The sequence below is a fragment of the Herpailurus yagouaroundi genome, unplaced genomic scaffold (assembly GCF_014898765.1).
Source record: "Herpailurus yagouaroundi ecotype Mexico unplaced genomic scaffold, PumYag 67623, whole genome shotgun sequence".
In the NCBI taxonomy this organism is placed as follows: domain Eukaryota; kingdom Metazoa; phylum Chordata; class Mammalia; order Carnivora; family Felidae; genus Herpailurus; species Herpailurus yagouaroundi.
In genome coordinates, this window is record NW_024420424.1 from 4170022 (window position 1) to 4197660 (window position 27639).

The window sequence follows — 27639 nt, forward strand, 5'->3', positions numbered from 1 at the left end:
ACAAAAATGTTGCTACGGCTCATGTCAGGAAAATTATTGCCTGTGCTCTCTTCTAGGATTTTAATAGTTTCCTGTCTCATATTTAGGTCTTTAATCCATTTGAATTTTTTTTTTTTTTTGGTGTAAGAAAGTGGTCCAATTTCATTCTTTTGCATGTTGCTGTCCAGTTTTCCCAAAACAATTTGGTGAGGAGACAGGCTTTTCCCATTGGATAATCTTTCCTGCCTTTTCAAAGATTAAATGCTATATAATTGTGGGTTCATTTCTGGATTTTGTATTCAATTCCATTGATCTCTGTGTCTGTTTTTGTGCCAGTATCATACTGTTTTGAATACTACAGCTTTGTAATACAGTTTTAAGTCTGGAATGTGATACTTCTTTCATTTTCTTTTTCAAAATTGCTTTGATAATTTGGGGTCTTTTGTGGTTCCATATAAATTTTAGGACTTTTTGTTCTAGTTGTGTGTAAAATGCTATTGACATTTTGATAGGGACTGCATTAAATGTATAGATTGCTTTGGATAGTATACACATTTAAAAATATTTGTTCTTGGGGTGCCTGGGTGGCGCAGTCGGTTGAGCGTCCGACTTCAGCCAGGTCACGATCTCGCGGTCCCTGAGTTCGAGCCCCGCGTCGGGCTCTGGGCTGATGGCTCAGAGCCTGGAGCCTGTTTCCGATTCTGTGTCTCCCTCTCTCTCTGCCCCTCCCCTGTTAATGCTCTGTCTCTCTCTGTCCCAAAAATAAATAAACATTGAAAAAAAAAATAAATAAATAAAATAAAAATATTTGTTCTTTTTTAACAATTTTTTTTATTTATATATGAAATTTATTGTCAAATTGGTTTCCATACAACACCCAGTGCTCATCCCAAAAGGTGCCCTCCTCAATACCCATCACCCACCGTCTCCTCCCTCCCACCCCCCATCAACCCTCAGTTTGCTCTCAGTTCTCAACAGTCTCTTATGCTTTGGCTCTCTCGCACTCTAACCTCTTTTTTTTTTTTTTTTTTGTCTCTGTGGTAAAGGCCTCCCTGAAGTCTTCCATTCTTTTCACAAGCCCAGCCCAGTATCCTCATGATTATTGCTTTAAATTCTCCATGAGGCATATTACTTATATCTGTTTTGTTTAGATCTCTGGCCATGACCTTATCTTGTTTCATTTGTGATGAATTTCTCCATCTTGGCATTTTGCCTAAGTCTCTGTCTTCTTCTGTGTGCTACAAAAGCCTGTTATGTTTCCTGCTCCTGAGAGCAAATAGTGTCCATGGCCTGGCATTTCAGGCCAGGAGTGTCTCTGGTGTGTGCTGGGTACACTCAGCTGTTGTGTTTTGGCCTCTGTATCCTTAAGGCCAATCAATTTTAAGAGGTTCTCCTTGCCTGCAGTGGACAGTGTTTTGACCTTGGCCAGAATGTATCGAGTTTTAACTATGTGTGCCTTGTTCTTGTTAACTGAGACCTGATGCAACTTAACACTAGATCTGAAGCCCTGCAGAACTCCATGGTTGGGAGTCATGGTGTGTGTGGGGATTTCTGCTGATCTTCTGGGGAAGGGGCCTGCCCTGCTGGAACTATGGCCAACTTTATCTAGAAGGGCAGTACTGGCAGAGTGAAGGGGTATGGGACCTGGTGTAAACAGGTCAGGCAGCCAGTGTTAGTGCTGTGCTTTTTACTGAAGGTAGCTCTGTGTTTATGTGAGGGGTGGGAGAGGGAAGTGGCACCACCCATCTCTTTTGTCCCAGGAGAGGGGTCTCTGCTTGCTGTTCTCAGGGAAACACTCTGAGAAGAGTGAATAATCTCTCCCACTGTTTTCCTGGTGTTTTTCAGTTGCCCTTTTCACTCTCTCTGCCCCAGGGTTGTTTGCCTGCCGTCTCTTCGGAGTAGGGCAGTGCCCTCAGAGCTCTATTCCATCCAAGCCCACCAACCTTTTAAACTACAGTCTTCAAGTCCCACTGGTTGCAAAAACTAATAAAAATCAGTCCCTCTTGTTTTCCCAGCCAATGGCTTTGGGGAAGTGTTCTCCTTATGTGTTCCTGTGTGGTCATTTCTCTCTTGCCATTCTCTGTCACCAGGGCTACCTCACCTCCACAGCACCCGTGTTCTGTTTCTCTCCCAAACCATGTCTCTACACTTCCTGTCTTCCTCAGTGTGCCTCTTCTCTCCCTCTAGTTCTGGAGTTTGTTCTCTCAGTCCTCAAGTTTATTTCTTGGGTATTCAAAATGATTTGATAGTTATCTAGTTGAGTTCAAGGGACAAGGTGAGCCTAGGGTCCTCCTACTGCACCACCATCTTGTAGCTGTCTATATTAAGTTGATGGTCATATAAGATTCAACCCATTCTTTGTCCTGCTGTGCCACAGCCATGAGCTCCACACATTTCAACAAGGGCCCTTGTACAAGCTTTCAACTGGGGTCAAGAACCGGCTCCTGCCCCAATATGACCTTCAGAAGGGTGTGGAGCTCTGCAGCTGGATCCAGGGACTCACAGGCCTCTCTGTTGGGCCCAACTTTCAGAAGGGTCTGAAAGACGGAAATTATTGTGTGTATATTAGTGAATAAGCTGCAGCCAGGCTTAGTCCCTAAGATCAGCCACTCCATGCAGAACTGGCACCGACTAGAAAACCTCTCCACCTTCCTCAAGGCCATGGTCAACTACAGCATGAACCCCATGGGACCTGTTTGAGACAAACAACCTGTTTGAGAGTGGGAGTATGACATGTGACATGGGTGCAGGTGTCTCTTCTCATCCTGGTTGGGAAGGCCAGGGGCTGCAAAGTGGCATGGACATTCGTGTTAAATACTCAGAGAAGCAGGAGTGCAATTTCAATGACACCACCATGAAGGCGGGCCAGTGCATCATTGGGCTCCTTGATGGACACCAACAAATGTGCCAGCCAGTCAGGCATGATAGCTTATGGCACAAGAAGTCATCTGTATGACCCCAAGAACCATATCCTACTACCTGTGGACCACTCAACCATCAGCCTCCTGATAGGCACGAACAAGTATGCCAACCAGATGGGCATAACAGCTCCTGGGACCCATTGGCACATGTACACCAAGTTGGGGTATCCATGTCCTTGCAGATGGACTAAACACAAGGCACCAACCAGAGTGGCCTGATCTTTGGCTTTGGCTGGCAGATATATGACCCCAAGTACTGCCCACAAAGTCCAGTGACAGATGGAGCTTCAGTGGCTGCAGGTGACTGCCCAGGCCTAGGGGAGGTCCCAGAATACACCCCCTACCACTGAGGAGGTAGAATACTGAGGCACCTATGCAGGGTGTCTCTCCACATCACCCTGACTGGATATGTGTTTTCTCTGTTGTCTTTTTTTTCTATTGTCTGAGTGCTGCCAGCTAAGGGTCTGTGGGGAAGGGAGGTGAAGGCATATGCAGATGTGTGTGGTATAGGAGTGCCTTCAAGGGCACATCGTGGCAGCAAACCTCCCAACAGGCTTTGGGCTGAGCTGTTGAGGGGGCTTGGGGGAAGAAACCCGGGCAGAGAAGAGACTGGCCCCAAATGATTTCTGGTTGCCTCTCCCTCTCTTCTCCTTTCTCTGCCAACCAGTTTGTGGTTTCTGTACCCACAGAAGTTTCAGACAGTTTTAATTAAAGAAAGACTTTTTTTTTTTCTTTTTTTGCAGGGGAGGTTTCTGGGAGATTGTGGAGTGGGATGCCAGGAAGGAAGTAGGTCCCCTGGGAGAGGGCCAGGTGACAGTCCCAAAATATTGTAGGTCTTGTGAGGACCTGGATTTCTCTGGCACTCTCAGACTGCCCCCTGTGTCTCCCCACAGGGCCTAGTGGAGAAACTGAGGCCCAGACAGGACAACAGGTTGCCCTTCTCTGCAACCTGAGCTCCCTCCTCACCATGGCTGCTATATCTGATTTTCTCCCAAACCACATCTTCCTACCTTCTCTGATGTGGCCTATACTCTGCCTTTAGTTAGTTGTGGAGTTTGTTCTGCTAGTTTTCAGATTGATTTCTAGGGTATTTAGGATGAATTGGTTGTTATCTAGTTTTATTCATGGGAGGAGGCAAGCCTAGTGTCCTCCTACTTGAGCCATCTTCCCTTCAATAACATATCTCATTTATATATTTCTCTTGCATATTCTGCTCTCTACACCCCATCTCACATACCATAATGCCTTAGTTTGTTATTTGTAGGTTTTCTTCCAGGTGTGAGGTGTAGGTATTGATTTATAAATGGAATTTTATTTCCTTACTAGGGATTTAAGACTTGAATTGTCCTTAATAGAGTGAAATGTTGCATATATTTTTATGTACTCTCATAAAGATTTGTAGAGTAATGAAATGATGTTACACATTTGCTAATATTTACTTTTATAATGTCATGTGTTAAGGGTGAGAAGCATGAATATTAAATGCGAGAAAACACTCAAAACATTTGAATAAAAAAATCTATAGCTCATCACATTTCATTTCCTATAGGACCTGATAACTTAGCTACTCTTTTCGATACCTTTTATTGGATACTAGAGGACAAGATGAAAAACATGTGTAAGATGTATTTAAGAAAAAGAATATAGTAGTAAATAAAGTTTTATTCACATGTAATCAATGGATTTCAGTGTGTCAATAGAAAGAATTTCTGTACTTATCAATATACTGAGGTGTTTTCAAAACAGACAATATTTGAAAGACCATTATTTTGATTTATTTCAGAAAGGAAATTCTCATGAAAGATGCAAAACATTTCATGTATTTATGGTCGAACTTAATTTAAACCTTACCCAGATCTCTACTCTGGACTTTTTGCTTGGAATATTCAATCAAGAATGTACATTTGAAAATTCATAATTTAATGATTATTCTTTAAGATGATAAGACCCTCATAGTAATGGCTAATTTGGGGGCATTTGTTAAATCATACACACAAGCTGATGTATCAAACAATTTAAAAGTTCCTTAAAAATACTATTTGGTATGTTTTATTTTCATTTTAATATTGTTTTTTAATTATTTGCCTGGAAATTTTATAGATTAAGGTTTGTTTCACCATATTTAGGGTATATTAAAATGTAAGTAATCTTTTGGCTTCATATCTTTGGTCTCAATAAGGTGATGGTGAAGTGGTAGAACAAGTAATTGGGCAACAAACCAATGACCAAGATGAGAGCATTCTTGATGGAATAATCAGGGAGCTACAGAGAGAACAAGATCTGAGACTAATTAATGAAGGAGATATTCCACATATTCCAATTAATAGATCGTATTCTGCTAATGGTGGTAAGTATGTATATATTTATATAATGAAGGTACTTTATTTTACTTGTACTAAGTTTGTGTAAGGAACATTTGAGATTTTTAAATAAAAACATTTTTATTAACTTACAGTTGTGATATTAAATACATCAAAGTTCCATAATATCATTGCCATTTGTTGCTAAATGTCTTAGCATCTCTTACAAGATACAGGTAGTATATTTTAATATACTGTATTCTCTTAACTCATTAATGTATTTTCAGTCTTTACTTTTGTTCCATTAAGGGAAGTAAGGTACTGCAATAAGTGTACAGCCTTTTTGTAAAAGGGGAACCAACTTACAGTTTTCAAAATTAAAACCACTGTGAATTTAAAAGTTACTAACAAAAAATTTACCCTCCTTTGTTGAAAAGAAAGCAACATTATCCCCTTCCTCTCTTGAATTTACAGAAATACACTGGAAGATAAGCCCTATTCTTAGGGAATACAGATACTTTTTTTTTTTTTTTGAGAGAGAGAGAGAGAGAGAGGGGGAGAGACAGTGTGTGTGCACATTCAAGTAGGTGAGGGACAAAGGACGAGGGAGAGAGAATCTCCAGCAGGCTCCGTGCCCACCGCAGAGCCCCATGTGGGGCTGATCTCACAACTCTGAGATCATGAACTGAGCCAAAATCAAGAGTCAGACACTTAACTGATTGAGGCACCCAGGCGCCCCCAGGTGAAACTTCTGAATTGAATTTCACAACAGTTTGATATAAATTACTAGCAGTATTCTAATTTATTGTATCTTTTCCTTCACTTTATGAATCTGAATTTTATATAAATCTTAGCTTCTGTCAGTTGTACTTTTTTTTTAACTATGGAATTCTTCGTGAATTTGCATGTCATCCTTGTTCAGGGGCCATGCTAATCTTCTCTGTATCATTCCAGATTTAGTGTCCTGTGCTGCCAAAGTGAGCAGTGTCAATTTTAGTTTTATCAAGAACTATTAGTTGTACTTTAAAATGCAGTCTTTTTATGGGATTTTGGCAAATGTATTTCTTTTTACGTTTATGTAATTGTGGTTCTTTCAGGTATGGCTTTTGGAGTCCAAGAAATGAATAAAGTGATTTAAAGTTGAATGATTCACAGTATATTTTACTCATTTCCTGAGTCTTAAGTATCCCATAAAATTAATATAAAACCATTCTTTGTTTACCTAAGGAGCACCTAACTCAGATGAGCTTTCCTTGACCTGGAACAAGATAAGATGTGGACTGATAATCCTATATATCTAGGCCCTTTCTTTCTAAGACATAAAACTTTCTTAGAATCCTGATATAGAGATTCCTTAATGAAATCAGTGTTCAGCTCTACCCTCAATAGATTTCTGTGGATAGATTTGAAATGTCATTAGTCAAAGTGGACCCACTGACTTCTATTTCCAATGTTTATTTCAATTTTTTTTATCTTTCCTGGTGATTCTTTTAACAGTTGAATGAATGATTCAATTTCCATTTTTATTTTATTTGCAAATACAACAAAAATTAAAAAACAGGGATATATCTAGGGGCTTGAAAAGTTTCATTATTTTTCCTTTCTTTAACTGCATTATCAATTTTGAAAATGAAATTTTGATAGTTAAAAAATACTTTGCGGGGGGCGCTTGGGTGGTTCGGTTGGTTGAGCATCCACTTCTTGATTTCAGCTCATGTCATGATCCAATGGTTTGTGGCATCAAACCCCACATCAGGCTCTGTGTTGACACTGAAGAGGAGCCTGCTTGGGATTCTCTCTCCCCCTCTCTCTCTGTCCACCCCCGCTCAAAATAAATAAATTTAAAAAATATACTTTTTCTCTTATTATTTTTGAAAGCCTATTGAAGCTTTATACATAAACCTTTTAATAGGCTAAATGTAGGATTTAGGTTACAAGTTGCTTTCTGAACTAGTAATAATAAACATTTGTGAATCTACCAAATCATGTTAAATATACTTTTAGTATTTCTTGAGCATTTGGTAGACAACAGATGTGAATGTACTTTGAAAACATTTAAGAGTGATAGAAACTTTAAACATGTATTGAGTGCTTTGCTTTATTCATCACACTATAAAAAAACCATAAAGGTGGTATAGAAAATTTAGAGCAAATAGATAGCAGCATTGTTGAAAAGTACTATCTTAGACTCTTCTATTTTAGAGTACCAACGTCAAAAAATTTGGTGCCTTTGTTCAGAAAGTGGTACCTTTCTTTTTGTTTTAGCTCTGAGAAGTCCAAATATGGACGTATCTTCTTCCCCAAATATTGGGCTTCGACGTAGTGGTCAAATTGAAGGTGTCCGACAAATGCATAACAATGCTCCTCGGAGTCAGATGGCCACTGAACGAGATCTCATGGCATGGAGCAGAAGAGTGGTGGTCAATGAACTAAATACTGGAGTTAGTAGGTGAGTCAATAAGGTAACATTCATAAGAAAATTGAGAGCTTTATAGTTTAGTTAATAAATTTTAATAACTAAGGTAGTTTTTAATCAAACTGAGTTTTATATTAGTTTTTTCTACATTGTTCCAGTTACTTCATTCCATAACAACTATTTAATGATCATCTTCAGTTTGTTTGGCTTTGTGCTAAATGGTTTGGGCAATACTGAAAAATGAAAAACATAGTTTGTCTTCTATGAGTTCATAGTCTCGTTTAGAAGATAAGAATACAAATACTATTAAGTAAGAACATGAGACCATATGTGATTAAGTATGTCTGTGATATATAGGCCCCAAATTCAACAGTAGTTCTGAGGAAAGGGCCATCAATTTAATATTGGAATAGTTTGGGAGTGCCATATAAGTATGTTGTAGACCCCAGTGCTTAGGGTATATTTAGAAATGCCATTTAAGTAGACTTCCTTGCATGAAAGGATTTCATTAGGATGAATTTCAAATTTAGAATACCTATCCTTATTTGTAAATCCCAACATTTGTTTTAATATCAACTCCAGGTAATCCACATAGACTGGGAATAGATTTAGAAAAGAAAAAAGGACATTTGACAGAGAATATACAAAATTTCTTAATCATGCTATCTCTTTTACCAGGCCTTTTGCCAGCTAAGCCAACAAGTAGCAAACGTAATTTAGTTTCACCTTTTCTTTCTACAGCAGTAATAAGAAAAAGGGAGACATAGGTAATTTATGAACCCTTGGTAGTAGAACAATTTGAAATAATTCTTTTCTCAAAACATTAAAGTGGAATTGAAAGTCAAGAGCTCAAATAGATACTTGTATGCCATGTTCATTGCTACATTATTCACAATAGGGAACAGTAGAAATAATTCAAGTGTCTGTACTCAGATGAATAGAGAAACAAAATGTGATATATATATATATATATATATATATATATATATACACACACACACATACATACATACATACATACAGTGGAATATTGCTCAGTCATAAAAAGGAATGAAGTTCTGATACCTGTGACAACATGGATAAATATTGAAAATATGCTAAGTGAAATACCAGACACAAAAGGACAAATACCATATGATTCCACTTATGAAATATCTAGGTTAGACAAATTCATACAGATGTAAAGTTGATTAGAAGTTAACAAGGGCTGGTACAAGGACAAATAGAGTTACTGCTTAATGGTTACAAAGTTTTGAGTGGTGAAAAAGTTTTGGAAATAGGGTGATGATTGTTACACAACATTGTAAATGTCATTAACACCATTGAATTGTATACCTAAAAATGATTAAAGTGGCAAATTTTATATTTAAAGGGTACTTTTGTTATCTGACTTTTTTTCTCTGTTACAGCAACACTTTATTTTTTTGATGGGTGTTATTAAACTTACTTTGGTAACCATTTTGAAATATATAAGTATATCAAAACATCTTGTTATATACCTTAAACTAATACAATGTTATATTTCAAATGCATTTCTTTTTTTAAGTTTTTAATTAAATTCCAGTTAGCTAACATATACTGTAATATTAGTTTCAGTAGAACTTTGTGATTCATTGCTTACGTATAACAGCCAGTGCTCATCACAAGTGCCCTCCTTAATACCCATCACTCATCACCCCCCCTCCACCACCCCTCCAGCAACCCTCAGTTTGTTCTCTATAGTTAAGAGTCTGATTTATGGTTTGCCTGTCTCTTTTTTTGTTAGTCTTTTACACTTTTGGTTTGATTTTTGGTGATTTTCTGTCACTTTGACCTTTGTTATTAGGGTTCAGGAAGAATGTCGAACTGCAAAAGGTGACATAGAAATCAGTCTTTATACAGTTGAAAAGAAGAAAAAACCATCTTATACTACCCAAAGGGTAAGTTTAGTTTTACAGTACTTTGGGGTACACTATTTTCAAATATTTGCAGATACTGGATTTTTCAAAGGTAAGAGTTATGTATTAGGGGGCTATTTTGCTAGTTGACTACATATAGGTAACCTATTTTTTAACCTGAAATTGAAATATATAGTTCTTATTAATAAAATTGAAATTATACAAAGTTAGGACTGTGCCCCCAAATTTAGGACATGTTGTCATTGTAGATATAGGACATTTGTATTAAAATGCCATTTTCATATGGTTAGAGTAAAAGCTTAAAATTGTTGGCTGATACTAATCACTGTAAAATAAATGTTTAGATACTCTAGGTCAGAGGTTGGCAGACTACTGCCCATTCCTGTTAATAGCTTTATTGGAACACAGCCACACTTATTAATTATATTGCCTATGGCTGCTTTCACACTATAGAGTTGAATGAGTCCAGCAGAGATCATATGACCTCAAAGTCAAAAATATTTATACTCTGGCCTTTTACAGAAAAGGCCCACTCTTGGCCTACCTGATCATATAGGAGCAAAATCTTATCTATACACTGGAAAGATTCATATTCCCAGTAGAAACTGCTAAGCAGAGAGTAAGATTCCTATACTTGATTAGGTACATAGTAAGCCCCTTGCTAGTATTCTGAGATTGAACAAACTAGTGGCGTGAGAATGTATGTTCTTGTTCCCAGATTTAACCATAACTCCTGAAAAGTACAGTAACTTGGAGAGTCTAGGATGATTTTAACATTATGAAAGATATCTAGGCAATGGATACTGAATTTTAAATGTTTTTTTTCAGTATTGATAAACACAATTTTAGGTAAGTATCATATGAATATCTCCAAGTATCCTTAGATCATTTTGATGCCTACTGTCTTAATTTCTGTTGAGGTTTTGTTAGCTTATTTGATGTTCTCTGATAAGATTATTTTCATAGAGATTTTCAATGTCTCAGAGCCATGATTTATATTATTTTTTCCTGCTAAACTGATTTCTCAACTATCAGATTTGTCTGAGATTAATAAACAAAGTAGTTGAGTCTATAAACATTTTATTTATATCAAAACTGAGAAATATTTATGTATACGATAAGAAACTGGTGTTGATACTGATTTATTTATGAGGTTTTTTTAAGTTTATTTACTTTGAGAGAGAGAGAGAGAGAGCTCAAGGGGCAGAGAGAGGGAGAGAGACAGAATCCCAAGCGGGCTCTGCGCTGTCAGTAGAGAGCCCAATGTGGGGTTCAAACCCATGAACCTTGAGATCATGCCCTGAGCTGAAACTAAGTGTTGGATGCTTAACTGACTGAGCTACCCAGGTGCCCCTATTTACTCCTGATAACATGCGAGGGTTGTAACTTTTACATAATGGTATATAATTAATACTATTTTAGACTTGTAAAGGTTAGAATAAAATAGTTTTCACTTTACACTGTAGTTGTTAAAATTAAGTCTTTATTTTTTTTATTTTTTTTTCAACGTTTATTTATTTTTGGGACAGAGAGAGACAGAGCATGAACGGGGGAGGGGCAGAGAGAGAGGGAGACACAGAATCGGAAACAGGCTCCAGGCTCTGAGCCATCAGCCCAGAGCCCGACGCGGGGCTCGAACTCACGGACCATGAGATCGTGACCTGGCTGAAGTCGGACGCTTAACCGACTGCGCCACCCAGGCGCCCCAAGTCTTTATTTTTAATCAGTTTGCTGAATGTCATTTTTTAAAGAACTAAAGTACGTATTATATTAAGAATTATATAGGAGTGCCTGGGTGGCTCAGTCAGTTAAGAGTCTGATTCTTGATCTTGGGCTCAGATTATGATCTCACAGTTTGTGAGATGGAGCCCTGCGTTGGGCTCTGGGCTGACAGCACAGAGCCTGCTTGGGATTCTCTCTCTCCCTCTCTTTCTGCCTACCACACCCCCCCACATTCTTGTGCATGCACTCAATCTCTCTCTCTCTCTCAAAATAAATAGGTTAAAAAAAGAATTATGTATATATAGGTATGATATAGGTATCTTGCTTCATCTTGTAATAAATTGTGAATAAAATGGTATATGTAAATTTTGAGTGGGCACATTCTTGCAGCCCAAACTTTCAGGACTGTCTTTAATTTGATCACAAAATTTTCAAAGTAGGAAAGTAATCAATATTAATGGAAGGTGGTTTAAATATGTGTGTGTGTGTGTGTGTGTGTGTGTGTATGTGTGTATATGTATACTTACATGTATATATACCTATACGTATATATATATACACACACATATATATATATATATATATATATATGTAGCTATATTTTGTGTTTTCTTTTTGGGATATTTATTCCTGATTATTACCACCACCCACACCCTACCCCTGCCCAATTGATTTGCTTTATATATATTCATTTGTGTATGTTCACTGAGCCTTTCATTTTTTTAAATCTATTTTTTTTTTTATTACAGAATGATTATCAGCCTAGCTATGGGCGGTCTTTACGAAGGACACAGCGCAAGCGTCAGCATACTTACCAAACACGGTCCAATATAGAACATAATTCACAAGCATCTTGTCAAACTTCAGGTGTACAGGAAGACTCAGCCAGCTCCTCAGAGGTTAGATATCTACTATTATTTACTCAGTGTAATTGTTTGTTTCCCAGTTAGTATTATCACCTTGGGTTTACTTTTAAAAGTCATTTTAATAGCGACTTATTTTAGTGTTTTTCTTTTAAGAAAATTATTCATTAGTAAGGCATTTAATAGGCAAATTTGAGCAATATAATTGAATTTATTTAGATATCTTCTCTGATTTGTACCTAAGATATTTTGTTTGAGAATATCAGACATGCCAGCAAAAGTTTGGCTTTGGGACAGTGAGAAAAGAGAGTGAGAGGAAATCTGCCCAGAAATAAAAAGTGGAACATAAACAATGATAACTAGTTTACAGTCCTAGAACTGGTTGACTGTGTAATCAGCAGAATATGCACATTTTTCATTATTGTTGACTTCATCAGCTATGGAGATTACTAAGTGATGGTTTTTCTGATATAATTATTCATGGTAATGGAATAGATTATACCAATTCTTTTCTTCTTCTCTTCTCCAGTCCTTTTGTTCTCTTAACAACTTTAGTTTTTAAATAGATAATTAGGGTTTAATTATCCATTGACAATATATGGCACTCCCATTTTTCTTCCACCGTGGACAGTTCTTTAATCCTTATTTATTTATTTATTTATCGAGAGAGAGAGAGAGAGAGAGAGAGAGAGAGAGTGAAAGTACAGTGTGAACAGGGGAGGGGCAGAGAGAGTGCAGAGAGCTACAATCCCAAGCTGAAATTCATGAAACGTGACATCATGACCTGAGCCGAAGTCAGACACTTAACCGGATGAGCTACTCAGACTCCCTGACAGTTCTTTAATTTTTAAAAAAAAAAATTTTAACATTTATTTATTATTGAGAGACAGAGCATGAGCATGGGAGGGTCAGAGAGAAGGGAAGACACAGAATGTGAAGCAGGCTTCAGGCTCTGAGCTGTCAGCACAGAGCCTGACACAGGGCTTGAACTCACAAACCACGAAATCATGACTTGAGCCAAAGTCAGACGTTTAACTGACTGAGACACCGAGGCGCCCCCTGACACGTTGTTTAATTCTTATCAATGATGTCCTTCCTTCTCTCTCCTACCTATGAAAATATTCAACTGAAAAGAATGGTTAGATATTCAGGAATTGACATTACCCTTCGAATGTCATAATGGTGTTATGGTTGTGTTTTGAAAAGAATCATAATCTTACTAAATGTTTATAGTTAAAATGCTATTTTTATAAGGATTTACTTCAAAATAATCCCTCGTGTATGAGGCAGTTGGTGATGGTACAAATAAAACAAGATAGGCAGTGAGTTATTGTCTAAACTGGAAACTGTATACACAAAGGTAATTTATTCCCTCTACTTTGGTATGTTTGAAATTTAACATCAGAAAAATATTATTAATTTTCTTATGGAGAGTAATTATAGTCACTTGGCAGAGGCACATAGAAACTTTTTAAATTTTTTTTTAATGTTTATTTATCTTTGAGACAGAGAGAGACAGAGCATGAACAGGGGAGGGTCAGAGAGAGAGGGAGACACAGAGTCTGAAGCAGGCTCCAGTCTCTGAGCTGTCAGGACAGAGCCCAATGCGGGGCTCGAACTCACGGACCGTGAGATCATGACCTGAGCCGAAGTCGGACGCTTAACCGACTGAGCCACCCAGGCGCCCCTATAGATACTTTTTAAACAATGGTCTTAACATTTAAGAGGGTTCTATTTGGGAGCCTTAAGGAGTTTGTTTAGTCTTTGAAATAATAAAAGATGTCCCATATCAATAAGATAGTAGATGTTAGAAAGCTTTAAATACCTGGTAGGCTTAGTTGTGAGTTACAGATATATGTAGAAAGATGATTATGTACATTTTACCTGGAATGTTGTTTTGTTGGAGGAAATATAGAAAGTGTTATAAAACAGGTAGTGTGTGCTAATTAATAATATGCTAGTTAATAACCATATATCTCAATTGCTGGCTCCTTGTTGCAGGAAGATGAAACCCTTGGCACAAGTGATGCATCTGTAGAGGATCCTGTTATTGAATGGCAAAGTGAAAGCTCTTCCAGGTAGTTTTAATGGTTTAGATTTGGTCAAAATTATTTGTCCATTTTAAAACCAGAGTTAAAATAGTGTTTTATAGCAGAAAGAGTACTGGGTTGGGAGTCCAGAGACTTGCTTCATCCTGGTCCTGCCAGTATCTTTTTGGGCGTGTCACTGTGGGCCTTAGTTTCCTCATTTGTAAAATAAGATGCTTTGTAAATCCAAGATTCTGCATCTTAGCAGACTGTGTTTATTTATCTGAGTTTTAAAACAGCTACATGTAACCATTTCCATGGATAAGAGGCATCTTTATTTAAAGATTTTGTGACTTCGACAGGAATTTTGAATTCTATTTTATTTTATGTATCTATTTATTTTAGGAATTTTGAATTTGAAATTCTGTTATGGGAAACTAACCATTACACTTTATCCAAGAATCATTTCACTGAAATCCCTTAATGATAAAAAATTTATATTGGTATTTTTTCTGTTCAGTTAGAACAAAAACCATGTCATTTATAATGCTATTTTATTACAAAATGATCATCTTTCAATTAAAAGGCAAACTATTCTTTTTCCTAAACCTATATATTCATAATTTTGATATATTTACAGTGATTCATCAAGTGAATATTCTGATTGGACAGCAGATGCTGGAATAAATTTGCAACCTCCAAAAAGACAAACGAGACAGGCAACACGTAAAATATGCAGCAGTTCTGAGGAGGAGAATTTGAAGTCACTAGAAGACAGGCAAAAGAAACCTAAACAAACTAGAAAGAAGGTTTGTAAATTTACAAGTTGTTTCTGTTTTTGTTTTTGCCTCTGACATTTGAATATTTAATAGTAATATTTGAAATGTTGGGGTTCAGGAACAAACGGTCAAGAAAGAATTCTTGAGACATCTTTGGTGCAAAAAGGTAATTTTATTAAGCACAGGGACAGGACTCCTGGGCAGAAAGAACTGCACTGGGGTTGGGAGGAGTGGCTGATTATATTCTTTCAAGTTGGGAGGGAGTTAGGGATAGCCCAACTTTTAAGGAATTTGGAAGGAAGGTTTCCAGGACCTTGAGGGCTACCTGTTAGCAAAAGGTAATTTACTACTGTCTAGTAAAAACTTAGTCCCTATGCTTAGGGGATGATTGCTAACATCTGTCTTGAGAGGGTAGAGATAAAGGAAGTTTCCAATGGGATTTTTACAGGATCTTGGAGGTCGGGCTAATGTGAGGCTAAGGTTGCCTTTTGCCTCTAACAGAGTTTTAACATTGAGGCAGGTAAGTTCCTTGAGGAAGGTCATTCTTCCTATCTCAGGCACTTGTTAATGGGCTATAAATTGTAAGGAAGTTTAGTTTTTTTGAAATTTTGCTGCCTTTCTCCACATCAGTAACACTTGAGTTTTCTCTAAAAATAACATTCCATCTGAGAAACTAAATTGTTTAAAATGACTTTAAAAGAAAAACTTTTAAATTTTTTGTTACCAAAAGTAGAGACTAGAATATCTTCGTTGTCTTCATTGTTATGTAAACATATTGATAATCACTTTTTTAAATATAGTAGTTTTAAATGATAAGCCACTAGAGAATAAAAGTGTTATTCTTGTCATGTTTCCAGTCATAAATTTCTTTCCATTTTTGACTTATAAAATGAAAGGGTAGAATAAATCATGTAGGACTTCTTCCATTTCTTTGTTTTTATTTCATCCCTGTGATGGTTTCTCTTCTTCACTATGATTTCATTTGGACTTTATAAAGACTTAATCCACATAGTTTTGTGAATAGTACTTAAAAAATTTATTATGTACATATTCTGTATCCTCTTGCTTTAGTAGACAGAATTGTCTTCTTGACTGTCACCATTTTATTGGCAAAAAATTATTTTGTTATACTTGAATTCACATGGTATTCTGGGAACGTGAAAATTTGTGGTTTTTAGATAGTATATAATGTTATATTATTATCTGTCAGCCAAAATTGAGCAATATATTAAAGAATTCACTTGATTATTTTATTGGTACAGATGTACATAATTACTTGATAAATAAAAATGCTTAAAATTTGTATTTTTAGGTTTTATTATAATCTGATTTTTTAAGATATTCTGTTACTTTTCATACTACTGTTCATATATATTTATGGTTTATATATTTGTGAACTATATTTTAGAAAGGAGGACTGCTTTCTATGGCAGGTGAACCCAATGAAGAATGGTTTGCCCCTCAGTGGATTTTGGATACCATACCACGACGTTCCCCATTTGTCCCACAGATGGGAGATGAGGTAATTGTTACCAGTTATAATCTTTTGCTTTTGGAACCTCAGGAGTACTCACTTGAATCAGTCTTAGGGCATTTATATTCTCTATTAGAGCTATATGTACACTGTCTTAGCAGCTCTCCTCCATTATATATTTCTTGTGGACAGTGATTGAATCTTATTAATTTTTATATCTTTTGTGTTATCAAAAACCTACCTCTATGCTTCAGAGCCAAAACATAATGTGAAGACAGAGTTTGGGATAAAGAGGCACAATAGCTTTATTGCTTTCCCAGGCAAAGGAGGCTGCAGCAGGCTATGGCCTTCAACAACTGCAAGCCCACTGGAGGGAGGGGCTAGAGAGTGTTTTAGGGAAATACACAATCCAACTGATTTTGACAGGAATTGCGTACTTGCTACCAGCCTCCTTTGTTATGTCTCAGATGGTACCAGGTTGCTGAAACAAAAGCCTAAAGGAAGGAGGGGAGGTTTGCAGAAGAGACGTAAAAGGTTACTTTAAAATCCAGCTTCATTGGGCTGCCTGGGTGGCTCAGTTGGTTGAGCGTCCAACTTCAGCTCAGGTCATAATCTCGCTGTTCATGAGTTCAAGCCCCCTGTCGGGCTCTGTGCTGACAGCTTGGAGCCTGGACCTTGCTTCAGATTCTGTGTCTCCCTCTCTCTGCCCCTTACCTGCTTATGCTCTGTCTCTCAAAAATGAATAAACATTAAGAAAATAAAATAAAATCCAGCTTTGGGGCGCCTGGGTGGCTCAGTTGGTCGAGCGCCCGGCTTCCGCTCAGGTCATGATCTCGCGGTTTGTGAGTTGAGACCCCGCGTCGGGCTCTGTGCTGACAGCTCAGAGCCTGTAGTGTGCTTCAAATTCTGTGTCTCCCTCTCTCTCTGCCCCTCCCCTTCATATTCTGTCTCTCTCTGTCTCTTAAAAATAAATAAATGTTAAAAAAAATAATAAAATAAATAAATAAAATCCAGCTTCACTAAAACGTTTGTGTAGCCATTTTTATTTTTGTTCAACTTTATGCTTTTTTAAGCAGTTTCACTTCTAATACTTGGCACAGTGTCTCCAGTATATTGAAATACATTATTTGGCTGGTGAAGTCATGAAAATAATTGTCTATTTTTAACTTAGTTTCTACTTAGCAGAATTGAGTGGTATTTGGAGTCCTACTTCAAGTCCTAATACTCTTTTTTTTTTTAAAAGCCCATGCCCAGGGGCGCCTGGGTGGCGCAGTCGGTTAAGCGTCCGACTTCAGCCAGGTCACGATCTCGTGGTCCGTGAGTTCGAGCCCCGCGTCGGGCTCTGGGCTGATGGCTCGGAGCCAGGAGCCTGTTTCCAATTCTGTGTCTCCCTCTCTCTCTGCCCCTCCCCCGTTCATGCTCTGTCTCTCTCTGTCCTAAAAATAAACATTGAAAAAAAAAAATTTAAAAAAATAAATAAATAAATAAAAAATAAAAAAAAATAAATAAATAAAAAAGCCCATGCCCAACCTGATAGATAATATGCTAGAGGATAACTACCTCTTTCAGTGATTAGAGGAACGTCATTTCATGAGACAGTCCTTCCTACTAAGCCTGTGATTGAATAATATAACTCTATTTATGATTACTCAGTCAAAAATTGATTTAAATTCTATCTGGTGAGAAAATTTTATATTTTTTTTATGAAAATTATGTTAAATTATAATATTTTAACTCTACTTGGCTTGTACATTCTCTGATATATTGAATAATCATTCATATTATTAAAATGTTTCTTTTTGTAGTGTGTCTTCCAGTAAGTATTGGACTTTTGAGCAATGCTTGTTTGTTTGGTTATTTTAGTAGAACATGCTGTGATGAATGCTGTATTAATAAAACCTAAAGAGATTTTTCAGGGGCATATACAAAATCATGATTTCTTGTGTTTATTGCCTGTTTTTATGGAAGCTTTAGGGGAGGAATTTTTTTAAGTTTTTATTCAAATTCCAATTACTTAACATAGAATTTTATTACTTTCAGGTATGCAATATACCGATGCCAGACTTCCATACAACACCCAGCGCTTATCACAAGTGCACTCCTTAATCTCTAGCACCTATTTAACCCATAACCCTTACCCACTTTTCCTCTGGTAACCATGAGTTTATTCTCTATAGTTAAGTCTGTTTCTCCATTTCCCTTGCTCTCTCTTTTTTTTCTTTGTTCATTTGTTTTGTTTCTTAAATTCCACATATATGTGAATTCATATGGTATCTGTCTTTCTCTGACTGACTTATTTCATTTAACGTGATACTTTCTAGCTAAACCCATGTCCTTGAGAATGGCAGTATTTCATTCTTTTTGATGGCTGAGTAATATTCCATTGTATGTGTATATGTGTGTGTGTGTATATATATACACATACATATATATGTGTGTGTGCATATATACATATATATACATATACATACATATATACATATATGTATACATGTATACATATATACACATATGTACATATGTGTATGTACATATATACACATATATATACATATATACCTATATATGTATATATATGTGTATGTACATATATACACATATATATACATATATACCTATATATGTATATATATGTGTATATATATGCCATCTTCTTTATCCATACATCAGTCGATGTACACTTGGGCTATTTCCATAATTTGGATATTGTACATAATACTGTAATAAACATCGGGTTGTGTGTATAGATTTGAATTAGTATTTTTTTATTATTTGGGTAAATACCTAGTAGTGCAATTGCTAGATTATAGAGTAGTTCTATTTTTTAACTTTTTGAGGGACCTACATACTGTTTTACACAGTGGCTGCACTGGTAGTTTGCATTCCCACCAATATTGCAGGAGGGCTCCCCTTTTTCCACATCATCATCAAAAACTGTTGTTTCTTGCATTGTTCATTGTAGCCATTCCTACATGTGTGAAGTGGTATCTCATTGTAGTTTTGATTTGCATTTCCCTGATGATGAGTGATGTTGAGCATCTTTTCATGTGTGTGTTGGACATCTGGATGTCTTTTTTGGAAAAATATCTATTCATGTCCTCTCTCCATTTTTTAATTGGATCATTCATTTTTTTTAAATTGGATCATGAATGTTTTGAGTATTGAGTTTTATAACTTGCACATATATTTTGGATACTAATCCTTTATTAGAAGTGTCGTTTACAAATATCTTCTCCCATTCCGTAGGTTGCCTTTTAGTTTTGTTAATTATTTCCTTCACTCTACAAAGCTTTTTATTTTGATGTAGTCCCAATAGATTATCTTTGCTTCTCTTTCTCTTGCCTCAGAAGACATATGTAGAAAGAAGTTGCCACAGCCAGTGTCAGAGAAGTTAGTGTCTGTGTTCACTTCTAGGACTTTTATTGTTTCAGGTATCACATTTGGGTCTTTAAACCATTTTGAATTTGTGTTTCTGTAGCATGTAAAAAAGTGGTCCGGTTTCATTCTTCTGCATGACATTGTCAAGTTTTCCCAACACTGTGTGTTGAAGAGACTTTTTCCCATGGGATATTCTTTCCTGCTTTGTTGAAGATGAATTGACCATGTAACTGTGCTTTTATTTCTGGGTTTTCTATTCTGTTCTATTAATATATGTGTCTACATTTGTGCCAGTACCATACTGTTTTGATCACTACAACTTTGTAATATAACGTGAAGTCAGGAATTGTGATGCCTACGTCTTTGCTTTGCTTTTTCAACATAGCTTTGGCTCTTCAGAATCTTTTGTGGTTCCATACAGATTTTAGGATTGTTTGTTCTAGTTCTGTGAAAAATACTGATGTTATTTTGATAGGGATTGCATAAAATGTGTAGGTTGCTTTGGGTAGTATAGACATTTTAACAATATTTGTTCTTCCAGTCCATGAGCATGGAATGTCTTTCCATTTCTTTGTGTTGTTTTTCATTTCTTTCATCAGTGTTTTATAGTTTTCAGAGTCTAGGTCTTTTATCTTTTTGGTTAGGTTCATTCCTAGGTATCCTGTTAGTTTTGGTGCAATTGTAAATACTATTGGTTCCTTAATTTCTCTTTCTGCTTATTCCTTATTGATGTATAGAAATGTAACAGATTTCTTTAAATTGATTTTGTAGCCTGTAATTTTACTGAATTTGTACATCAATTCTAGTAGGTTTTTAGTCCAGTCTTTCAGGTTGTCTATATAGTGTATAATGTCATCTGCAAATAGTGAAAAGTTTAACTTCTTCCTTGCTGATTTGGATGCCATTTATTTCTTTTTGTTGTCAATTGCCAAGGGTAGTACTTCCTGTAGTATGTTAAATGAGAGTTGTGAGAGTATCCATCCCTACCTTGTTCCTAACCACAAAGGGAAAGCACTCAGTTTTTCCCCTTTGGGGATGATATTAGCTGTGGGTGTTTTGTATATGGCCTTTATTGTATTGAGGTATGTTTCCTACAAACCTAATTTGTTTAGGTTTTTTTAAAATCATAAATGGATGTTGTGCTTTGTTAAATGCTTTTTCTGCATCTCTTAAAATGACCATATGGTTTTTATCCTTTTTCTCATTAATGTAACGTATCCTGTTGATTGATTTGTGAATATTAAACCACTTTTGCAACCCAGGAGTAATTCACACTTGATCATGGTGAAATTTGTTTTTAAAGTTTATTTATTGTTTGAGAGATAGAGCAAGCACGCGCACACTCGAGCACATGGGGGAGGGGCAGAGAGACAGGGAGAGAGAATCCCAAGCAGGCTCCATGCTGTCTGTGCAGAGCCCAATGCGAGCCTTGATCCTGATCATGACCTGAGCAGAAATGAAGAGTCAGACGTTTAACTGACTGAGCCACCCAGGTACCCCTGTTGTTGTTTTTTTTTTTTAATGTCTTTTTGGATCCAGTTTGCTAGTATTTTATTGAGAATTTTTGTGTCCATGTTTATCAGATATATTGGCCTGTAGTTCTCTTTTATAGTGGTGTCTCTATCTGGTTTTGGTATCAGGGTAATGCAGGCCTCATAGAATGTATTTGGGTGTTTTCTTTCCTTTTTTTTTTTTTTTTTGGAACAGTTTGAGCAGTATAGGTATTAACTCTTCCTTAAATGTTTGGTAGAATTTGCCTATGAAGCCCTCTGGTCCTAAACTTGACTCCTGGGTAATCTTTTCTTACTGATTCAATTTCTTTGCTGGTTATTGTTCTGTTGAAGGTTTCTATTTATTATTGTTTCATTTTGCATAAGTTATATGTTTCTAAGAATTTATCCATTTCTTCCAGTTTGTCCAATTTGTTGGCATATAGTTTTTCATGATACTCTCTTATAATTGTTTGTATATCTGTGGTATTGGTTTTTATTTCTCCTCTCTCGTGTGCTTTTATTTATTTAGATCTTTTTTCTTTTTGTTAAGTCTGGCTACAGGTTTATCAATTTTGTTGATTTTTTAAAAATTGTTTAATGTTTATTTATTTTTGAGAGAGAGACAGACAGAGTGTGAGCTGGGGAGGGGCAGAGCAAGAGGGACACACAGAATCCAAAGCAGACTCCAGGCTCTGAGCTGTCAGCATAGAACCTGATGTGGGGCTCAAACCCACAAACTGTGAGATCATGACCTGAGTGAAAGTCAGATGCTTAATCCACTGAGCCATCCAGGTGCCCCAATTTAGTTGATTTTTTTTTTAAAGAAACAGTTCCTCAGGGCGCCTGGGTGATTCAGTTGGTTGAGTGTCCAACTCTTGATTCCGGCTCAGATCATAATCCCCTCAGGTCATAATCGGCCCCTCTCCCCAACTCATATGCTCTCTTTCTTTACAATAAAAAAAAATTAAAAATGTTTTAAAAAAAGCAACAACTCCTGGTTTTATTTATCTAGTGTATTTTTTTTTAGTTTCCATATCATTTATTTCTTCTCTAATCTTTATTATTTCCTTCCTTCTCCTGGATTTAAGCTTTATTTCTTTTTTTCCTCACTCCTTTAGGTTGGAAGTTAGGTTGTTTCTTAGAGATTTTTCTTACTTCTTGAGTTGGCCTGTACTGTTATATACTTTGTTGTGAGGACTACTTCTGCTGCATCCCCAATGTTTTGGACCATTGTGTTTTCATTTACATTTGTCTCCATGTATTTTTTTTTTTATTTCCTGGTTGACCCATTCATTGTTTAGTAGCATGTTATTCACCTCCATGTTTTTGTAGTTTTTCTAGATCTTTTTTTTTGTGGTTGACTTCTATTTTCATAGTGTTGTGGTCAGAAAAGTTGTATGGCATGACTTCAGTCTCTTTGTATTTGTGGAGGCCTGTTTTGTGACCTAACACATGATCTATTCTGGGGAATTTTCCATTTGCACTTGAAAGGAATGTGTATATTCTGCTGTTGTATGATGGACTGTTCTGTATATATGTGCTAAATCCATCTGCTCCAGTGTGACATTCAAAGGCATTGTTTCCTTGCTTATTTTCTGTTTAGTTGATCTACCTGTTGATGTCAATGGAATGTTAAAGTCCCCTACTATTCTCTGCATCAATAGTGCAGAGCCTGCTTGGTGTTCTCTCTCTCTCCCTCTGTCTCTGCCCCTATCCTGCTTGTATGCATGCATGCTCTCTCTCTCAAACTAAATAAATAGGGGTGCATGGGTGGTTCAGTTGGTTAAGCAGCTGACTTCAGCTCAGGTCATGATCTCGTGGTCTGTGTGTTCGAGCCCTGTGCTGGGCTGTTTGCTGGCAGCTCAGAGCCTGGAGCCTGCTTCAGATACTGTGTCTTGCTCTCTCTCTTCCCCTCCCCTGCTTGCTCTCTGTCTCTCTTTCTCTTTCTCTCAAATAATAAACGTTAAAATTTTTTTTTAAATAAATAAACTTAAAAAAATGTAAAATCCCCTACTGTTGTATAACTACCAATTAGTTCCTCTATGTTTGTTATTAACTGTTTCATATATTTGATTGTTCCATTGTTGGGTGCATGCATATTTACAATTGTTATATCTTTGTGATTGTCCCTTTTATTATGCTATCTTGCCCTTTTTATCTCTTGTTACAGTCTTTGTTTTAAAGTCTGGTTTGTCTGATATAATTATTGCTACTGTAGGTTTCTTTTGACATGCATTTGAGTGATAAATCCTTCTCCATCCCCTCGATTTCAATCTGTAGGCATCTTTAGGTCTGAAATGAGTTTCTTATAGACAGTGTATAGATGGGTCTTGTGTTTTTATCTACTTTATCTATTCTTATATCCTAGGTCTTTTGATTAGAGTATTTTGTCCATTTACCTTCAGAGTAATTCAGATTTGAATTTAGTACCATTTTATTACTTGATTTATCATTGTTTCTGAGATTTTCTCTAATCCTTTCTAGTCTTTGTCATTTTTTTTGTCTCTGCTTTCCCCTCAGAGTCCCCTTTAATATTTCTTGGAAGGGCTGGTTTAGTGGTCACACACTCCCTTCAGTTTTTGTTTGGGAAACTCTTTATCTCTCCTATTCTGAATGATATCTTTGCTGGATAGGGCATTCTTGACTGCAGATTTTTCCCATTCAGAACTTTGCATATATCATGCACTCCTCTCTGGCTGGCCAAGTTCCTTTTAGGAAATCTGCAGCTGCCTATGTCTTTTCTCTTGTAGTTAAGGACTTCTTTTCTCTTGCTGACTTTCAGACTTGACTTTATCACTGTATTTTACACATTTAATTATAGTATGTCTTTGTTTGGCCTGCTTTTGTTTATTTTGATGCAAGTTCTCTGTGCCTCCTGGATCCAGATGTCTGTTTTCTTCCCCATATTAGGGAGGGTCTCAGCTATTGTTTCTTCAAGTAAATTTTCTATGCCCTTTTCTCTCTTCTTCCTCTTTGACTCCTGTAATGTGTATGCTGTTACATTTGATTAAGTCACTGAATTCTCTAAATCTATTCTGTTGCATAATTCTTTCTCTCATTTGTTTAGCTTCATTACTTTACATTACTTTGTATTCTAGGTCACTAATTCATTCCTTTGCTTCTTCCAGCCTGCAGTTAATTGCCTCAAGCATGTTTCTAATCTCTTCTATTTCACTCTTCATATCTGATTGTTTTTTAACTCTTTTATCTCTGTCTTAAGGGTGTCACTGATGTCTTCTTTTTTTAAAAAAATATTCATTTTTAGGAGAGAGAGAGGGAGACAGAGTGAGAGCGGGGGAGGGGCAGAGAGAGAGGGAGACACAGAAACCTAAGTAGGCTCCAGGCTCTGAGCTATCTGCACAGAGCCTGATGGGTGACTTGAATTCACGAACCCATGAACCGTGAGAGCATGACCTGAACCGAAGTCTGACACTTAACTGACTGAGCCACCCAGGTGCCCCTGATGTCTTCTTTTTTCAGTATCAGTATCCTTATGATTATTGGTTTAAATTTTCCATCAGGCATGTTATTTATATCTGTTTCACTTAGATCTCTGGCCTGTGACTTTATCTTGTTCTTTCATTTGGGATGAATTCCTCCATCTTGTTATTTTGTCTGTGTCTTTGCCTTCTTCTCTTCTTTTTTATAAAAAAAAAAAAAAAGAAAAGTTATGCATCCGTCTCCTAAAAGTAATGGCCTTATTAAGAAGAGATTATGTAGGGCTCAGGGCCTGGCACTTCAGGGAGTGTCTCAGATGTGTGCTGCTTGCGCTCTGCTGTTGTGTTTTGGCTGCTCTATTCTTCAGGCTGTTCATCTGCAGAGGCTCTTCTTGCCTGCTGTGGGCTGACTTTGGTCCCCAGGCCTGAATGTGATGAGTTTTAACTAAGTGGGCTCTGATCTTGTGTAGTGAGACCTGTCACCACCTCCATCAGAACTGGGGCCCTGTAGTACTCTCTGGTAGGAAGACTTGGTGTGGGCAGGGGTTTCTTCTGGTCTTCTGGGAGAGGGGCCTGTTCCACTGGGACTAAGGCAAGCCTGACTGAGAGGGCAGTTCCACCAGAGCACAGGGGTGTGGGGAAGCTAGACAGCCAATGTTAGTGTTTTGCTGCTTCCTGTGGTGGCTGTGTGTTTATAGTTAGAGGCAGGGGAGGGAAATGGCACCATCCACCTCCTTTGTTCCCAGAGAGATGTCTCTGTGAATGCTTCCTCTCAGGGACATATTCCAAGAAGAGCAAAAAATCTCCCTAGTGTGTGCCCCATGCACGCTTCAGATAACTGTATCCCTACTGTCTGCACCCGAGTTGTTTGCCTGCCTTCTCTCTAGCAGTAGGGCAGTGCCCTCCTGGCTCTATACCAGCCAAACACACTGTTCTTTAAAACTCTAGACTTTAACAAAGCCCGGCTTATTGCAAGACCTCACAAAATTCATCCCCTGTCTTTTTCCAAGCCAATGGCTTTGGGGAAATGTTCTCCTTGTGTGTACCCCTATGAGCTCCTCTCTCCCACTTCATGACCATGGCTCCCTCCCCTTTGCATTACCCACAGTCTGTTTCCCTCCTAACCCATGTCTCCACTTCTTACCTTCTTCAGTGAGGCCTCTTCTCTCCCTTCAGTTTTGGAGTTTGTTCTGCCAGTCTTCAGGTCCATTCCTGTGGTATTTAGGATGATTTGAAATTTCTCTAGTTGTGTTTCTTGGAATGAAAGGAGCCTGGGATCTTTCTGCTCTGCTGCCGTCTTCCTCTAAGGAGAGTTATCTTTAATTAATCTTAGAAGTCTTTACAAAAGAGAACAAGAATCTGTATATTATATGTCTGATGAGACACCTCTCTTATATAAGACCATATTTACCTTGGTGGAATCACTTTCCCTCTGCTTTGTTAAATTTAGAATATGCTTATATGCCTCAGGAGTAGTGTGTATTAGGTAATGATAATTGTGCAGGTAATGGAGGAAGTATATAAGTGAGTCTGTCCGTGAAATACATAAATGAAAGAATGTTTTTAAAGAACTCGTAAAACTCATACTTCTTCTAATGGAGGAGATATATAAGTGAATCAGACAGTGAAATACATAAATTAAATGTTTTTAAAGAATTCATAAAATTGATACTTTTTATAAAACCAATCTCTTAATGGCACCATTACTTTTTACTTTAAATGTTAAGCCTTCAGTATTTTGCCTGGAATGGCCATAGCCACAGATCATTGCCTTTGAAAATACTCATGTTTACAAGTTTAACTTAAATGCCAACTTCTCCTGGATGTTATTCCTACTTTCCATTTACCTGCTGCTCTTTCCTCCTGAGCTTTCACCTAAGTTATTTCTCTCTTATGATATTTAGTATATTCAGCCTTATATTATACTCATACGTTTACCTGTCTGCCCATATCCTCGAGGGAAAGGATTTTATTTTGGTATGTTACCACTGCACCCAGTGCCTTGTACACATATGTTCAATCAATATTTGTTGTATACAGTAATATATATGTAATAAATTATATCTGAATAACATGGCTATTATTGATATTTTTACTCTTATAGTTTGAAAAATAGTACTTTAAAATATGATCAGTTCTGTGTACATTTGTCATTGGTTCCTCTTTCTTCAGAAATTTATGAAGCAGCTAGAAGGAAAAGGATTGTGTATACAGTGTTTATATGCAATACTTATATGCAGTGTTTTTATGCAGTACTTAGTACAGGCAACATAGACATGAATACTGAATGAACATTATTTGATAGTGACAAATAATTATACATTTTTTTCAAAATTATAATTTTGTTGTAAACCGAAGAAGACATTTGTAACAGTATATACTGGGATACATAGAGTTGTTAATTAAATAGAATACTGCTTGTTAATACCTTATGTTTTTTGTTTTAGCTTATCTATTTCAGGCAAGGACATGAAGCTTATGTGCGGGCTGTAAGGAAGTCAAAAATATACAGCCTTAATTTACAGAAACAGCCATGGAATAAAATGGATCTCAGGGTAAGTTGGCCAAATTCATAAACTATGAAGTAGTTTTGATACTTCATAAACTAACTGAAGTAGCTTTGGAATTAAGTTACTTGCGTATATATAGCTTTTTCTCAGTTTCGTACATATTTCATTATTGATTGTGTGTCTAAGATAAGGAGATGTTCCATACTCTTGTACATGTGTTATCGGTCCCATTTTATGTTTGCTGAAATTTGTATGCTATTTGTTGTCTTGATTATTTGACCTAATTTTCTTCAAGCTTCAAGTCGTCTAGTGTATACCATTCTATATTTGGAGCAAAGCAGTAGTTCCCTGGTGTGGTTATTTTCCTGAGCAGCTTTGTATATTCGGAGGCTCTATAAACTGACTTTGTGTGTGGATTACAGACACCCTTGAGGTTCCAGTG

At 36.9% G+C, this 27639-nt stretch overlaps 1 protein-coding gene, 1 non-coding gene and 1 pseudogene across 6 annotated transcripts in view; 2 read left to right on the plus strand and 1 right to left on the minus strand.

Annotated features, from left to right (window-relative positions):
* Positions 1-27639, plus strand: part of BRWD3 (bromodomain and WD repeat domain containing 3) — a 226521-nt gene that overhangs the window by 127740 nt on the left and 71142 nt on the right. For all 5 annotated transcript variants that reach the window (XM_040467901.1, XM_040467903.1, XM_040467902.1 and 2 more), the window contains 8 exons: positions 5080-5247; positions 7466-7649; positions 9442-9535; positions 11986-12135; positions 14101-14177; positions 14767-14935; positions 16314-16427; positions 27135-27242. In XM_040467901.1, the coding sequence (XP_040323835.1) occupies positions 5080-5247; positions 7466-7649; positions 9442-9535; positions 11986-12135; positions 14101-14177; positions 14767-14935; positions 16314-16427; positions 27135-27242 (1064 nt within the window). The remainder of the gene's footprint in view (positions 1-5079; positions 5248-7465; positions 7650-9441; positions 9536-11985; positions 12136-14100; positions 14178-14766; positions 14936-16313; positions 16428-27134; positions 27243-27639) is intronic.
* On the plus strand, positions 1509-3250 carry LOC121025358 (calponin-2-like; annotated as a pseudogene).
* Positions 6078-6185, minus strand: LOC121025376 (U6 spliceosomal RNA). The gene has a single exon (XR_005788024.1). It is a non-coding gene; the product is annotated as a U6 spliceosomal RNA (small nuclear RNA).